The sequence below is a fragment of the Martes martes genome (genome assembly GCF_963455335.1).
Source record: "Martes martes genome assembly, chromosome: 8".
Lineage (NCBI taxonomy): Eukaryota > Metazoa > Chordata > Mammalia > Carnivora > Mustelidae > Martes > Martes martes.
In genome coordinates this window covers 130,737,901-130,755,003 of record NC_137895.1, presented here as the reverse complement: position 1 = coordinate 130,755,003, position 17,103 = coordinate 130,737,901, and the positions used below count along the sequence as shown (strand labels likewise).

General features: G+C 41.5%; 1 protein-coding gene across 1 annotated transcript in view; it reads right to left on the bottom strand.

Moving 5' to 3' along the window:
• The window catches only part of LOC308347975 (uncharacterized protein), a 47,347-nt gene that overhangs the window by 14,569 nt on the left and 15,675 nt on the right, over positions 1 to 17,103 (bottom strand). Inside the window, exon 2 of the mRNA XM_080811820.1 lies at positions 6,568 to 6,800. Within this exon, the coding sequence (XP_080667946.1) occupies positions 6,568 to 6,776 (209 nt within the window). The 5' untranslated portion in view covers positions 6,777 to 6,800. The remainder of the gene's footprint in view (positions 1 to 6,567; positions 6,801 to 17,103) is intronic.

The following is a 17,103-nucleotide window of genomic DNA, read 5'->3' as shown; positions in this document are numbered from 1 at the left end:
TGTGAACCCAGGCAGAAAAAGGTGCAGAAACCCCCTTCCCGTCCCGGAACCAGAGGAAGGGGCTGCTTGAGAAGGACGTCTCCGTTTCTGCATTAAGCGTCTTTGTGTCTGTTGGCTTGTTGCTCCAGGCTGATGAAGCAGAAGGCGACAGGAAAGAAGGCGATATTGATGAAAATTTGGCAGGGCGCACACCACGGGCTGCAAAGCTGAGAACACGGTAGGATGCAAGGATTTTTATACACTTAAAACGGTGATGTTAGCACAAGCTCTCCTAAAGCCGGTTCCTTCTGCGTTCCTTGGGGGAGGGGACTTGGCGCTCACCCTTGGGATGCTGAAGAAGCATGGAAAGCCAGTGAGCCACAGATTGAAACAGAACGTTCCTCCTCCTCTGGACCATGGGACCGCCTCACCACAGTGCTCAGCCAGGTTCTTAATGAGACAAAAACCCTTAAGTGTTATAAAAATAAGGACTAAGAGGGCAGTGAATTTAGTTAATCCTATTGATTTCCTAATTCTGCGCCCTTATTCCCGAAGTATACATTTAAAAATGAGATGTGAAACTGGGAATGTTTCTCAAAATCCTCGTGAAGGTGGGTCACTAGCCCATTCCGTCGCTACAACCCACCACTATAAAATGTGGATATAATGTGGACAGAAGTGAATGTGGCTCTGGGGGAAACTTTCCAGGCACATACTTAATAAATGAAGGTATTATGCCAAGGGGAGGTGGGGACCCCGAGCCACTGGAGTGGGAGGGGGGTTGAGTAAAACTCTCAGGTCACTGTTCTTGAAGGCTTGCCTCCTGTCGGGCTCCCTGGGGCAGGGGTTAGCCATAAGGAAGTGGATTTCGTACCCTGGTTATTCAGCTGAACCAGGGTTTGGCAGCAGAAAACTATTGGTTTCCAGCTGCCCAGCCCCCTCCTCCCCAACCCAGTGTTTCCAGAAACATTAAAAATACATATCTAGGAAGTTCAAATCTGTTGCTGCAGTAAAGCGAAGGAGATTCCATTTCGATGAAAAAATGCCATAAAATTCACATGAGGAGCTTTCCATATGCACGTTATTGTCCAGGCTGCATGAGGGTAACTCCAGTAACCTTTTGTCACTGTCTTCTGCAAAACATGTGAATTTGCTCTCTTCACGCAAGACACCTTGCAATGTCGTCTGCTTCCAAATCCTGCAAATCTGCTTCCAGATAGTGACACTGGCCCCCTCCCTTGGCCTCTGAGCTGCTCTGCCAGCTTTCCCTTTGGTTGTGGGGTCTTGGAAACCTGATTTCCATCTCTAGCACCTTCTCTGACTTCTGGTATCCCTCTTAGAAGTCATTTCTTTTCTGAATACTTCAGCTTTCTTATATAAACGCAAAGGAATTAAAACTTCTTGCTCCCAAGGTCAAAAGAAGTTTGCAAGGATGTCCGAAGTTACGCACAGAAAACACTAAGTAGTCTGAAAAGACTGTTACTCCATGCATTCCAAGGTATTTTTTTTTCTCTCTCTCTCAAGGTTTAGGAGTGTGTAGCTTCCTTTTGTTTAACTTTTATCTTCAACTAAGACAAAAAGAGGTAAATGACAACATCCTGTGGGACATGGTGTATTTCTGGATGTTTGTCCTAAATATTCCCAGGGAAAAATCTAGAAAGGAAAACAGACCGTGTAGGTCTTCATAGATGTAGAAGCTCAAGAGAACTGGAAAGACAGCTGCCAGTATCAAAACCTGCACAATCTTTGTGACTAGTGAGGCTCAGTGTTCCATCCCCGTGACTCATGATCTAGGCAATTGTCAGTAGCAGTAGAGACTCCCTTCTGGTCCAGGCCCAACTCGAATTCTTAAAAAAAGGACTATTGCCCACTTATTCTCTACCTCGAGGAATAGGAAGAATAAAGATTTAGATATTACTTATGTTGACATTACCCCTCTGCTTGCGGGTTTCCTTCTTATCTCAAATGTCTAAGCAGATCTCTGCCACATACATCTTTTTTCAAACAGATCTACAGAGCTCTGTACCTGAAACCAGATCATTACCTCAGCGGGTCAGGGGTGTTATGAGCCCTCCCCTGATCTCTCCCAGAACACATGTGGTTAGCGGTGTCTTGAAAGAAATGTGCTGGTCTGTTTGCTTGCAAGTTTCACAATTTGTCTTTTGCAAAAGTGCACATGGGCCTTATGGTGATGTCTTTCAGTGTAACAGACATGATCACAAGTTGCTAATTTCATTAGTTTTCCAAAAATGGGACAAGTCATCCATTGTATGGTAAGTACTAAAGTCTTTCGGTCTATAAAGGGAATCTGGCCAAGGTTCTTTTTTTTTTTTTTTTTTCAAGAACAGCTACTTTAAACCACAAGTTCCAGCTAAGAAACTTCTTGGCATCATTAGCACATTAATTAATAACCAAGAAGACGTAGGAAGATTTATATACGATATTTGCTCTTAAGTGTAACACAATTCCCTGACTTCATAACCAAAACTTTTCAAACGTGAGTATTGAAAGTAACAAAGAAAATCCAATCCCTTTCCCCATTTACAGAAAGAAAGAAACAAAGAAAGAGAGAAGGAACTTACCTTTCCCTTGTGTAACTCTTTAGGCTACTGACTTCTGGCCTTGGCAACAATGTAATGATTTTGAGGCAATGTGAAGAAATGTTTTGTAAAAAGTTTCTCTTAATGAAGGGACATGAATTTCACAATGGATGCAGTTTGTATGTTTATAAATGTGACCGGTTTTCGAATACAAACAAAATCCACCATTATAATTGCCATCAGCCCACAGAGGAATTTCAAGTAACTGGAATGTCTGGCTAGGCCTTACTTTGATCAGAAAGAAGTAAATCATAAGCAAACAGTTTACTTTGACATTTTTAAGGAAACCCTATAAAATATGCCAACTTCGTGCCTATTCATTTCATCTCGACTTCCTACATCTAGAAACTTAACAGAACAAGAAAGAATCTTCTAGGCCTTGTTAGGGGCTTGAGTCATAAAAGCAAATTCAGATATGTTTACTCTACTCGTAGTGACTTTTCCAGTCAGGATTTTGGTGGGATTATTATGGTTCGTGTAATTTTATTATTTTCAACAAATTGTTAAATGCGGTCTGTTTGTATACTTCTGTAAGACTTTTCATTTAAATAAATTGACAACTTATAAAACAATCTTTTTGTCAGACCATGAAACTTGGTATTTAGTTTGGAAAATACAGTCATTGCAACAATATTAGACACAATCATTCAGGAAAGGACAAAATTTACTATAATCCAAAAAACTAATCAAGATTATAGTTGAGTATACACGAAATCCCCTGTTTTTCTGTTCCCAATGTGCAGGAATGCCTCTTGTGCCAAATGTATATCCATTTTAGAAAAATACTAAATTATTCCAAAGGAAAAGAAAAAGCTGTACTCAAAAGCAAGAAATAATCATTGTTTCATAAGAAAAATACAGGCATGTTAAATGATGAACTAAACACAGCTAAAGTAAAAATTAGTGAATTCAAACTCAGAACTGAAAAAAAAAAAAAAAAAGTCCCAGATCACAGCACAGAGAGGTAAAGACTTGGGAATAATAAACGAATCATTTAAAATACAGAATGAGAATGTGATTAACAGATTTCCAAAAAGAAAGAAGAATACAGAAAGAATAAGGAAGAGAAAATATGGAAAATGTTAAAACTGGGGAGATTTCCAGAAAAAAAAGAGAAAGATATGAGTCTAAATAAAAATACCCAGTAGGAATGAATAAACTTTAATTATGTGTATATGTCCCATTAAGACTGCAGAGAGTTTAAGGAGAAAGAAAAAGCAATAGAAGCTATGAGAGAAAAAATTAGAACTATCAATAACAGACTTCTCATGAACAATTAAAAAAAAAAAAATCCAGAAGAAAACGGAGTCCTATCTTAAAAGGACCGAGGCAAACTTACAATGAACTTAGAATTCTCTGCCCACACTAATCTTCCTGTAAGGATGAGGACAAGATAAAAGCATTGTCAGAGACGCAGGACATAGAAAATAGGAATCTGTTTTTGGATATTTGCGGGAAGAACCACGAAAGAACATACCTCCGCAAAAGGAAAGGAACCCCAAAATGAAGGAATACCTTGTGAGGCGCAATCGTGAGAACAAAATGTGAAGAACATGGGAAATCACCTAATGAAATATCTTTCAATAAATCAACATAAGAGGAGTAACAGAAAAAGAAAGAAAGGGAAGAAGGAAGGGAAGAAAAGAAGAAAAGTTGGGGTGTTGAAAATAGTATGAAGTAGGTAAGCAGTGGGAGAGAATACAATGTTGAGACGATAGCGTGTGACAGTCGCACACAGAGCCCGCTGCTCCCACTGCCTTGTTACGGACCATAGAGATAAGACAGATCCTGGGCTTTGAAGGAAAAATAGAAGTCTGCTTAATATGATTAAAATCATATTGCTGCTCAAAGAATAAAAATACAATAAATAAACTCCATAGTGTTAGGAGAAAATAAAATAAATGAAAGGGTTGTGTGGACACCCACCACCTCTTGTTGATGGAGACCTCTGGGGAGGGGACCACGAATGCACAGGGGGCTAGGGTTGGAGGCCTAAGAGGCTTTCAATCTCATCTCTAATGTCCTATTTCCTTTAAAAAAAAAAAACAAAACAAAAACACTAGGGGCACCTGGGTGGCTCAGGTGGTTAAATGTCCAACTCTTGAGTTTGGCTCAGGTCGTGATCTCAGAGCCATGAGATCGAGTCCCACTACAGGCTCCAAGCTCAGTGCAGGGTCTGCTTGGGATCCTCTCTCTCCCTCTGCTCCTCCCCCCTGCTCACATACACACACTCTCTCTCTCAATCAAATAATTACTTACTTAATTAAAATCTTTAAGGAAAAAAAAAACCGCTGCAAGCAAATAAGACAAAATTGAAAAGTTAATATTTCTAGATGATAGATATATGGGTTTTTTATTACATGGTCTTCTATGTTTTCCCATATTTTAAATGCCACCCCCCCAAAAAAAGAAAACTTCTGTGCTTATTTTGAATTATCATTCCAAGTGTATGTAGAGTGTGAAGGAATCCCAAAGCAATCCAGTTCAAGTCCCCAAAGTCCGACAGATTAATTCAGTCCGCACCCAGAGCAGACACAGAGCTGTAACACATACCCGTCTGTTATATGCAGGTGAGAAAAGTTCTTAATGGAAGGTAACTCCAGTGAACTTAAGGGGTCATTGCCTTTTAAATACTGGTGGGTTATAGAGCCCCATTATCTCATGCTCTGCATTGGTTTGAATTACTCGTCTCTGGCTTCGGTGCCCAAGGAGCGGAACAAAGATGTCGACATAGAAACTACCATAGCCAGAGGTCAGCAGGGGGTTACCCAATTAGAGAACCCTTAAGAAACCACAGAAAAGAAAATAACTTTTCTGTCATAATAAGGACCCTTCCTACGGGAGACAGAACAATCACTTCTGTGTGTTAGTTTTCTCTTGCAACGGGTTAATCATGAAGCACAAAGAGAAACACAGCAAGATTGTCTTCTGTGAATGACGGGCATTGGCAGTAGGCTGCCCACGGGAGTCCCTGCTCACTAGAACAGCTGTTCAACAACACAACACCCATGCATAAGGAAAAAGTCATTCTAACAGAAGAGAAGACTCAGAAAACGTTTCAATGAGTGGTCTATATTTGTATTTCCCTCAGTGGACCCTGGCATGAGAAATATTCTCAAATGAGCCTCATACTCTTAGGATATGGCAAGATCATGATTACTGGCCAAAGGGAGACCTAGAAATATCCTACCCATTCTTCAGTGGGAAATCCAAGTCTCGCTTCTGTGAAGGCTTCCTCTTTATTGCAGAGTCAGGAATGGCTCAGGGACGGCACTAAGTCAGGACGTCAATGCCATGATCCCTACCCAAGATGACAAAAGCCCAACCCAGGCAGTGGCAGTGGGGAGAGAGAATAGGTCATAAATCCAAGTGAGATTTTGGAGGTAGAATCATCGCAAATGGTGGCGGGTTAGCTATGCCGGAGTTGAGATCACAGAAGCACTCTAGGATAATTGCGAACTTCCTTAAAATCTCATCAACTTACACAGGAAGAAAGAAATAGAAGAGGTAAATGGAGGGGGAGGGGTCGGCAGGGAGGATAGCTAGGTGCCATTCCAGACACGTTGGGGAACCTATGGACCTCCGTGGGGTAAATTCTAGTAAGGAAGAGAAAATGTATTACGGGAAGTCAGGATAAAGATTAGGAGATGGTGACTTTGACTTCAGTGTGAGCAGGCAGCTGATTCACAGGTGTGGGTGGGATTGAGCAAGGACGGTGTGGATCCTCTGGTTCAAGGATTTCAAAGCCATGCTTCTCATAGCCATGGGGGAGGGGAGGACAGTGAGAGGGGTAAGCAGAGGAGACTCCAGACTCCCATTTTAAGTATGGCCAATCATCACTTTCTGGTTTACAACTGAAGATTTCCACATTACGCTTCATTTGAAGAGCAGATCCTATGACTCAAAAAATTTTCCGAAAACCACTGCTCTAGTCCATAAATTAATTGAGGTTGATGAAATAGCTCCTGTGAAGCAGGCTGGGACATACCTGTTCCTCCACAGTCTGAATGTCGCCCCTGGCATCAGGATGGCCGCTGGAGCCCTGCTCTCAGGGTGGAGTCCAGGGTGGTAAGAAGCCCCTGGAGTCCAAGTAGGCAGAGAGGGGACATTGTCACAGGCAGGAGGCAGGTCCAGCTCCTCTAAGCAACTGAGCTGTGTAACAGAGTCCTTCTTACTCCAGGTGGAATGGGTCATCATCTGGCTTGCATCATTTAAGGGACTCTGGAACAGTCCAAGAGACAAAGCCTTTACCCACTGTCTCTAACTCTGAAATCGAAGTGCAAATACCCCTGAGTGAGGGAGCTCGTTCTCTTACATTGAGAATTAAAATGGCTGATAATGAACCAGAGGGGAAGCAGATGGGAAAACTAGAGAGTTCAAATCAAATCTTGTAATGAAACCATAGAGCTGATGGGATCATCTCTGATCTGAGAGAGTTCATGAGCACCAGACATTTGAAGGGAGAAGGGTATGGGTTACTGAAAAGTCAGAGTAGAGCAGTTGAAAAGACAAATGGCTTCTACCATAGTTTTGTCCCGAACCCCGCCAATACCACCAACCATCACTGGGACAACAAATCTCTTCAAACGTGAGCCCTAGAGTCTGGAGAGAAATCTCCTTCTTCTACAAACTTCCCAGACTTCTTCCCTTTCTTACTGGAAAGCTCTGGTTTAGCAAACATGCCTTTGAGTCTATTTGGTGTAATTACCTCCTGCATGCCTCTATCTGCCTCCACCTCTGCCTTTGCCATCCACCCTGGGCTCTCAGTAAAGCCCTGCGCCACCACCACCAACAGCCCGAGGCAGCAAGAACGCAGTTCTCTCTGGATTAGGCATTTAACCTCTTTTTTCTAATCTGCCTCCACCCAGGATGATTTGTAATCTCTCCTCTTTGTCTTTTAGTGGTCCCTTTTACTAATATCCCTGTAAGCTAGGTCTTGTCACTTTTAAACCCTTTTTCCAGAAAAATAGAAGGAGAAGTAAACCTCAAAGACAGTGACTACGTCATCATAAAAGCCACCAGACCATTCCACATTTCAAAGCTTCTAGAAAGAAATGCCTAGGTGAAAGAAGAAAGAAAGAAAGAAGGAAGGAAGGAAGGAAGGAAGGAAGGAAAGAAAGAAAGAAAGAAAGACAACCTTAGTCACTATCTCTTCCCCATGCTTATCAACATTCATCCTCCTCTGTCTCTCTTTCCATTATTTCTGTATTTTAATTTTTCTGATATTGTCTGGATCCAATTCCTGCAGCCCCCAAACCCTTACCTCTTTGGTTTTATATTTAAAGACTTTGTCTCAATAACTTGTGTTAAAGATGCAATATAAAAATTAATTGCCTTGTATCATGGGAAGCCAACTATTTAAAGTGTTGTCAACCAGCGTTATTACAATGAATGTGATAATAAAGTTTAAGATGAGTCATGTAAAGCAAAATCGCAATGGGTTCAGATGAAAGAGTCAGCAAGAGTTCCAACCAAGCCTTGTAATGAGGGGATGGAAGAGATGACGACATCCTAAAAAACCCATTTCTGTTTGGCTAGATGCAATTTGAAATAATGATAGGTCTATCTAATTGCAACCAAGTTCTCCTCTTACTTCAGCTCATGGGACAAAGACCCCAAGTTAGATAGATATATATATATATATATACTTTGCCTCTGTAAATACTGAAGAAGTGAGAAAAAAAAACATTCAAAAGTGGCCTTTGCAACCCCCCTGATAGGTCTCTCTCCAACACCTGTCAACAAAAGTGATGCTTGCCAGCTCCTTCTCCTACTCATCAGAAAGGAGCCTTCTGCTAATGAGAATATAATGAGCCATGACTCCCTGAAGGAGACACACTCTTCATGGCTGTTGGATGGAATTCTAGAATCAGAGTCCAGAAATCTGGGTCTTAGTCCTGGCTTTTTTATAAGCAGACCTTGATCAAATCATATAAACCAGCTTGTGCCTCACTTTCTCCATCTGACAAAGGTAATTAAAAAAAAAAAAAAAAAGCCACCACTTGTCCCATGTGTCTTATGGATTTACCGTGAGCGTGCCTTGAAAAGTAGAAGGTGTCCTGGTTGGTGCTCACTCTCATTATTATTTACAGTTTTCTGTACTTCTTCACCTGGACAGGTTACCTGAAGATTCCTCACCTCCCCCTCCAAAAGGGGGCAGGACCATAAATTTCAGTATATAAAAACAATCTGGCCTGACGTGACTGAACAGGAATTAGACGTTGAACTGTTTCAGGATCCCGTGTTCTCTCCTACTCAGAACCCTATAATTACAGGGCACCATAAACCACGGTGTAGCATATTTGCTACGAGCATTCTAGTAAATAACATAGAATTACAGGGCTGGAAGAGCTCTCGGAGATCATCAAGTCCAACCCTTTCATTTTACAGATGAAGAAACTGAGGCCCAGGAAGGTTAAGAAGCTTGTCTGCGGTTTCTACAAGCATCTAATGGCACGGGGTGAGGATCCTGACGCCTGAGTTCCTTGTCTTGTGGTCTCTCTGGTGGTGGAGCTGCCTCTGCCTGGTTCAGTTGACCTATCTGTTGGGACAAACAGTTGTTCAGAGATTCCTATCGCAATCACTGCCCACTTCTGTCATCGGACACACATCTGTCACTCGATAGTGACAGGAATTCCTGTTTTCTTGTTGGCTTTCATTACAACATTGGGGAAATCTTTTCCTGGAAATGTCTCCCTAGTAGATTGAACTGCTGATGTCTCCCCAGTGATAAGATCTGTTCCTTAGAGGCAGATAGATGGTGCGTTGATAAAGACCACAGGGCAGGACTTAGAAACTCTGGGATATGAGTCTTACTTCCATTTCTCTGGGGCTGGGTTCTTGGAGGAGACTTAATCTCTCTCCAAGGAATTTTCCTCCTCTGGACAATGACCTAATATTTCTGAAAACACTGTGAATTTTAAAGTGTGTTAGAAATATTGGTGCTTATGGGTGCCTGGGTGGCTCAGTGGGTTAAGCCTCTGCCTTCAGCTCAGGTCACCATCTCAGGGTCCTGGGATCGAGCCCCACATCAGACTCTCTGCTCAGCGGGGAGCCTGCTTCCTCCTCTCTCTCTGCCTGCCTCTCTGCCTACTTGTGATCTCTCTCTGTCAAATAAATACATAAAATCTTTGAAAAAGAAAGAAAAATATATTGGTGCTTATGGCCTTGAAAGCCCACCAAAACCCAGCACGTGGCAAGATGAACCAGTGACATTCGTCTAATAATTCTGATCTCGTGTTGTGCAACCTGATGGGAGGCATCATGGAAAACCCACAGACTTACTAATCCCCCTTGGTATCCACAGAAACGTTTTTTTCCTCCTTTCTCACATTCGAGGGTCTCTTACTTCTAGCCATTTGCTCCATTTCCATCTCAGATGGAAAGAAAAAGAAACAATTCTGTGCCTCCGTATTTTCAGTAATCAAGACTTATCCTTTGTTAAAGGCTAGCTTTAGGAGGTTGATGCCTCCTCCTGCACGTGTAAACCAAGATACTAAGGGAACGGCACCATATTGAACTACACATTACCCTTTGGCTTGGAAGTGACAGACGCCTTACTCAAACCCTCTTAAGAAAAAAAAACAAAAACAAAAACAAAAAACCCTACCATTGAAATGATAGTAGGATGGCTCACAGAACTGGAGATAAGACAGAATAGAAGCAGGTGTGTGCAGGGACCTCTGGACTGGGAGCTATGGGGTCTCCCTTCCCAGGCTCATCTGGCTTCTCTCATTGGGTTGGCCTAATTCTCTCCCACGGCAGGCAGGTTCCCTCCACACCCTAGGAGATGCCCACAGCATGTCACTTTACAATCAGAGAGAAACCACCTCTGGTTTGAGAAATCCTGTAAAAGGACCCTCGGTGTCTTGGCTGAGGTCTGATATTGAGGAATGAGTTCAGGTTCTATGACACAAGGTTGGACATACGACTCAAGTGTAACATTTTAGCCCCCAAGCAAATAATTGGCTCAAAAAAGGGAATGCTTTTCTCGAAGTACACAGTCTGCTGGGCAGTCAGAAACAATAGCTATATACCCGTTTTTATGGGCTTGTTTTTCTCCTCTGAGCACAGAACACTTCACTAAAACAAATTCATGTCACCAGGGAACATTATTACTTTCCAGTCTGGCGATGGAAAAGGTAATTCACAAAGGAGGGACAGCACCTACTTACAACCAGATACCTCCTGTATTAATCTTCTACCATATCAATAATTCCTAGCAACCCAACAGCTACCCCATGCAAGCCTATTGGAGTTAAGTCCCTTTGGAAGAGTTAGAGCAGGTGTCTTATTTCTCTACCTTGCCTTTCTCAACCTTTCGGTTGCTTACCGGCATCCTCCTACACCCCGTGAATCAAACACATGTTTGAAGTTTTAGTCGTCGTTCTAAGATGGCTCATAGAATTATAACTGGATTCCCTGCAGGCAGTTGCCCCTGATGCTAACAAAAGAGTTGTTTTTGACTTTCCTCCCAGAGCCGAGGCTCTCAAGCTTTAACATGCATACGAACTGCTGGGACGAGGTTTTCAACTATGGACACACCAACCCCCTGGTTCCGAGCTTGTCTGCACCTTGGAATCACGTAGGAAACTTTTCAAGCCCCCAGGCCACACCCATGCCCCGTGAACACACACTCTCTGAGGGTGGCCCACGGACACCAGGAGTCTTTAAAGTTTTTCTGGGTGTTTCTAATGTTCAGAGTCTTTTGGGGGGAGGGAGGCCACTGCTCTAACCCCGGGGTTCTCGGCTCTGATGGCACACTAGAATCACCTGGATGTCTCAATGAACTTAAAAAGAGCCTAGGTCCCACCTAAACCAATGAAGTTACATTCTGGAAAGGGGCAAGATGGGACAATTGGACATGAGCAGGAGAGTTAACGTCAGTCAATCAATCCCCAGTAGGTTAGTCTTAGCCTAATTGAGGAGGTCTGTGGGGGGGCCCCAGGAATCTGCTTTTTAGCGAGCATCTCCATCCCCACTGACTCTGACTCGGGGTCTGCTCTCATCCTGAGAGACACTTCCCCTGTACCCTGGCTGCTCGAAGTATGGTCCGCGAACCAGCCGCGCTACGATGGTGTTAGAAATCTCTTGGTGTGGGGCGCCTGGGTGGCTCAGTGGGGTAAAGCCTCTGCCTTCGGCTCAGGTCATGATCCCAGCGTCCTGGGATCGAGCCCCGCATCGGGCTCTCTGCTCAGTGGGGAGAGCCTGCTTCCTCCTCTCTCTGCCTTCCTCTCTGCCTACTTGTGATCTCTGTATGTCAAATAAATAAATAAAATCTTAAAAAAAAAAAAAAAAGAAATCTCTTGGCACTTTCCCCCTTCAAGTTTGATAGAAATGCAGAATCCCAGGCCTCCTCCCGCCCCCCCCCCCCAAGGCTGAATCAGAAACTGCATTTTGACAATATGGAGGCGATTCATGTGCAGATTAGAGTTTTTTGTTCTGTTTTTGTGTTGGTACAGTTTCGTATAATACCTTTTTCTCAGACTTTCAGGACAGGCACAACAGGGCAAGCAGTAAAGAAAACGGTTTGCTTTTCAGCTCTGATTAAGAAAAGACGTAAGCCTGCCTATATTTAACACAAAGAAAAATTCATTAAGAGAATGATAAGCCCGAGGTCCAGAATGCTGTCTCCTCTTGGTGGAAGATGCTGGGGGGGGAGAGGTAAGTCACAGGAACTTCTCAGGCTTTGAACATGGGCAGTGGCTTCACAGCTGTCTGCCATGTTGCTAAAAATAATGACAAACACAGGCAATAACCCAAACCACATTTTCTCCTGTTTCACTTCTGCTTTGCCTGCAGTTGGGGTGGTAAATCCATTCTGTAAGCTGTTTGGTTGCCTACCTCCCTGTCCGTCCTCCTCTCCGAGTCTGGGTTAACAAGTAGACGCCAGGCCCAGCTGCAAGCCCCGCAGCCCTCCCTTCCTATCCAGGCCTGCGTGTGTGCTGGTTCCTGGGCTGGGCTCCTGTGCTATGGAGGTTGGCCAGACAGTGGAGAGAACCTGAAATATGGCTCTTACACCAAGTCCTCTTTGCCAGCGCGTCATGCTGCCAGTAAGAAGTGGTGTCCCTCTCTCTGATGTAGATCTCCCTGAGAAACACTTCAACAGGTGGAGTCAAGCATTCCTAGCGTTGTAATATCAGCAAACATTAGAAGCTTCGCCAACCAACTTGTTTGATCAACTCCATGGACAAACCTGGTGTTCCCCATGTCCTCCGTAAGACAAACAGGACCGTGCCTCAGCTCCAAGAGCTGGAGGTGATGCCTAGCCTCTTCCCTTCCAGATGTTGAGTCGTTGGTTTATTCTGTTAGTTAATACCTTTTATAACACCTGCATTAGTATAATTGCGTGATTTAGTTTAGTATTCAGTAAACTGATAAAGAGGATTTTTTTTCTATAAAACTGAATGGGGTGTTTGTTTTTAAAGATTGATTTGGTAGAGAGAGTGTGTGTGCGCGCGCGTGTGCGCAAGAAGTGGGGAGGGGCAGAGGGAGAAGTAGACTCCCCGCTGCGCAGGGAGCTGGATGGTGGACTTGATCTCAGGCCCCTAGGATCATGACCTGAACTGAAGTCAGACAACTTAACCGACTGAGCCACCCAGGTGTCCCTAAACCTAAGTGGAGTATTTTAGAAAGCTCCATTAAAGTGAGTTGCTAAAACCGGCATTTGTCATCAGATCACGTGAGAAGTAAATAACTAAAAATGATCAGGTAGAAAATTGTGGAAAATCCACAAAGAGTCTGCACTCTGGCAAGCGTTTTCCATTTTTGGTCAGGTTTTAAGAAAGCAGAAGTTTTCTATATGTAAGATAATGTCATCTGCAAATGTAACCCTTTTTACTTCTTCCTTTCTGATTTGGATGGGGTGTGTGTGTGTGTGTGTGTGTGTGTGTGTGTGTGTGTTATTGCTCTGGCTAGAACTCCCAGTACTTTACTGAATATAAGTGTTGAGAATGGACCTCCTTGTCTTGCCCTTGATCTCAGAGGAAAGGCTTTCAACTTTTCACATTCAGTACAATGTTACTGTAAGCTTAATAATATTTGTAATCTATGGCCTTTATTATGTCGAGGTACATTTCTTTTATAACTAATTTGTGAACAGTTTTTACATGAAAGGATATTGAATTTTGTCAAACGCTTTTGCTGCATCTGTTGAGATGATCATACGATTTTCACTTTTCATTCTGTCCATGGGGTGCCCCATGTTTATTCATCTGCATGTGCAGAGCTATCCTTGCAACTCAGGGGTGAATCTCACTTGATCATGGTATGTGACCCCTTTAATGTACTCTTGAATTCCATTTTGCTAGTATTTCGTTAAGGATTTGTACATCTATCTTCATGAGGGGTGCCAGCCTGTAGTTTCCCTTTCTTATTAATGTCTTAGTTTAGCTTCAGTATCAGGGTAAAATTGGCCCATAAAATGAATCTAAAAGTGTTCTGTCCTCTTCAGGTTTTCAGAAGAATTTGAAAGGAGTGGTATTAAATCTTTAAATGTTTGGAACAACTCACCAGTGAAGCCATCTGGACTTGGCCTTCATGATTCAGTCTTGGTAAGTTGTATGCTTCTAAGAAGGAACCCCTTTATTCTGAGTTATCTAATGCTGGCTTACAATTTTCACAGTAGTCTCATGATTTTTTGTATATCTGTGATATAAGCTGTGATGTCTCCCCTTTGTTTATAATTTTATTTATTGGAATCCTCTCTCTATTTTTAGTCCAGCTAAATGTTTGTCAATTTTGCTTATCTTTTCAAAGAACCAGATCTCAGTTTCATTGATCTTTTCTATTGATTTTTTTAGTCTCTATTTCATTTCTTCCTACTCATATCTCTATTATCCTCTTCTCTCTGCTAACTTTGGGTTTAGGGTGTTCTTTTTCTATTCCTTGGGATGTAAGGCTAGGTTGTTTACTTGAGTTTTTTTTTTCTTAATATAGACATTTTTCACTATAAATTTCCCTCTTACAATTATTTTGCACATCCCGTAAGTTTTAGTATGTTGTGTTTACATTTGATTTTCCTCAAGATTTTTTTATTTCTTTTTTTATTTCTTCTTTGATTTATTGGTTGTTCAAGAGTGTGTTAATTTCCATATACTTTGAATTTTCCAGCTCTCCTCCTGTTATTTATTTCTACTTTCATACTCTTCTGATCATAAAATATATTTGATATGGCTTCAGTCCTCTTAAATTTTTCAGATTTGTTTTGTGGCCAGCATATGATGTGTGCTGGAGAATGTTCTGTAACTACTGGAGAAGAATGCGTATCTGCTGCTGTTGGAATGTTCTGTATATGTCTGTTAGGCTCACTTGGCCTCAAAGTGTAGTTCGAGTCCATTATTTCCTTATTGGCTTTCTGTCTGTATGATCTATCCATTGTTGAAAGTGGGATATTGAAGTTCCCTACTATTAGGACATAGCTGTCTATTTCTGTTCTCAGATATATTAATAATTGTTTAATCCATTTAGGAGCTTCAACATTGGATTAAATGTATTTTATAATTGTTATATCCTCTTGATGAATTGACCCCTTTATTATTATATAATGACCTTCTTTGTCTCTTATTACAGTTTTTGACTTAAAGGCTCTTTTGTTTGATTTAAGTTCAGCTATCGCTGGTCTCTTCTCATTTCTGTTTGCAAGGAATACTTCTCTCCATCCCTTCACTTTCAACCTAAGAGTGCCTTAAAGCTTAAGTGAGTATCTGGGGCATCTGGGTGGCTCAGTTGGTTAAGCTCTGACTTTTGGTTTGGGCTCAGCTCATGATCTCTGGGTTGTGATATCAGGCCCTGCATCATGCTCTGTGCTCAGTGTAGAGTCTCCTGAAGATTCTTTCCCCTCTCCCTCTTCCTCTACCCAACCCACCCCACCCCGCTCCTCCCCTGCTTGCTTTCTCTCTCTCAAATAAATAAATAAAATCCAAAAAATCTTAAGTGAGTGTCTTGTTAGCATCTTATTAATTACGTCTTCTTTTCTTTTTTTCCATTCATCCACTCTATACCTTTAACTGGAGAATGTAAATCATTCACACTTAGAGTAATTATTGATAGGTAAGAACTCAATAACACCATTTTATTCATTGTTTTTTTGATTGTTTTGTAGTTCCTTTATTACCTTCTTCCTCTTTTTCTTTGTGAGCTGATGATCTTTCTGTAGTGGTATTCTTTGATTCTTTTTGCTGTATTACTTGTGTATCTGTTTTAGGTTTTTGCTTTGTGACTACCATGAGGTTTTTGTAATACGTCTTATAACAGTCTATTTTAATCTGATAACAACTTAACTTCAATTTCATAGGTAAGTTCTGCACATTTACTGTCTATCTCACATTTTATGTTGTTTTCATCACAATTTATATGTTTTTACATTGTGTATCCATAAACCAAACACTGTAACTATTGTTTGTTTTAACACTTTTGTCTTTTAACATACATGCTAGACGCAAAGTGCTTTACACACCACCATTGCATATTGGAGTATTTTGAATTTTACTACATATTTACATTTACCAACAAATTTTTTATTTTAATATGTTTTCATGGAACAAACGAGTGTCCTTTCATGTAAGCTTGAAGAACCCCGTTTACTGTTTCTTGTAAGGCAAGCCCAATGGTGATAACTACTCTCAGCCTGTGTTTGCCTGAGAAAGTCTTCATTCCTCCATTTCTGAAGAACAACTTTGCCAGAGAAAGTATTCTGCTTGGCATTCTTTTTTTTTTTCTTTTAAAGACTTATTTATTTATAATTTTAGAGAGAGAGAAAGTGCAAGCATAAGGGAGAGGGAAAGAGGGAATCTCAACCAGATTGTGCACCGAGTATGGAGCATGATGCAAGGCTTGATCCCACAACCCTGAGATCATGACCTGAGCCCAAATCAAGAGTTGGACTCTTAACTGACTGAGATATCCAGGCACCCCTCTTTTCTCTTTTAACATTTTGACTAAATCATCTACTCCCTCATAGACAACAAGATCTCTGATAAGAAACCTGCTGATCACATTATCAGGTTTCATACCTTAAATGTGACTAGCCTTTTTTTTTCTCTTGTTGCTTTCAAAATGTTCTCTTTGATTTTGGAGAGTTTCATTATAATGTGGTTCAGTGAAGATCTTTTTTGGATTGAAGCTGTTTCGGGATCTTTGAGCTTCATGTGCTGAAATGGCCATATCTCTCCCTACATTTGAGAAGTTTTCAGCCATGGTTTCTCTAAATGAGACTTCTGAACTTTCCTCTTTTCTCTTCCCATAATGCAAGTATCATTTCTGTGGATGGTATCCCATAGTTCACATAGACTTTCTTCACTCTTTTTCATCTTTCCTTCTTTCTTTCTTTCTTTCTTTCTTTCTTTCTTTCTTTCTTTCTTCTCTAGCTGGATAATACAAGAGCTCTGACTTAAAGTTTACAGATTCTTCTGCTTGACTGAGCTGATGTTGAAGCACTCTATTGCATTCTTCATTTCATTGATTGTGTTCTTCAGCCTTGGATTCCTTTGATTCTTTTTTTTATAATTCCAGTCTCTTTGTTGAA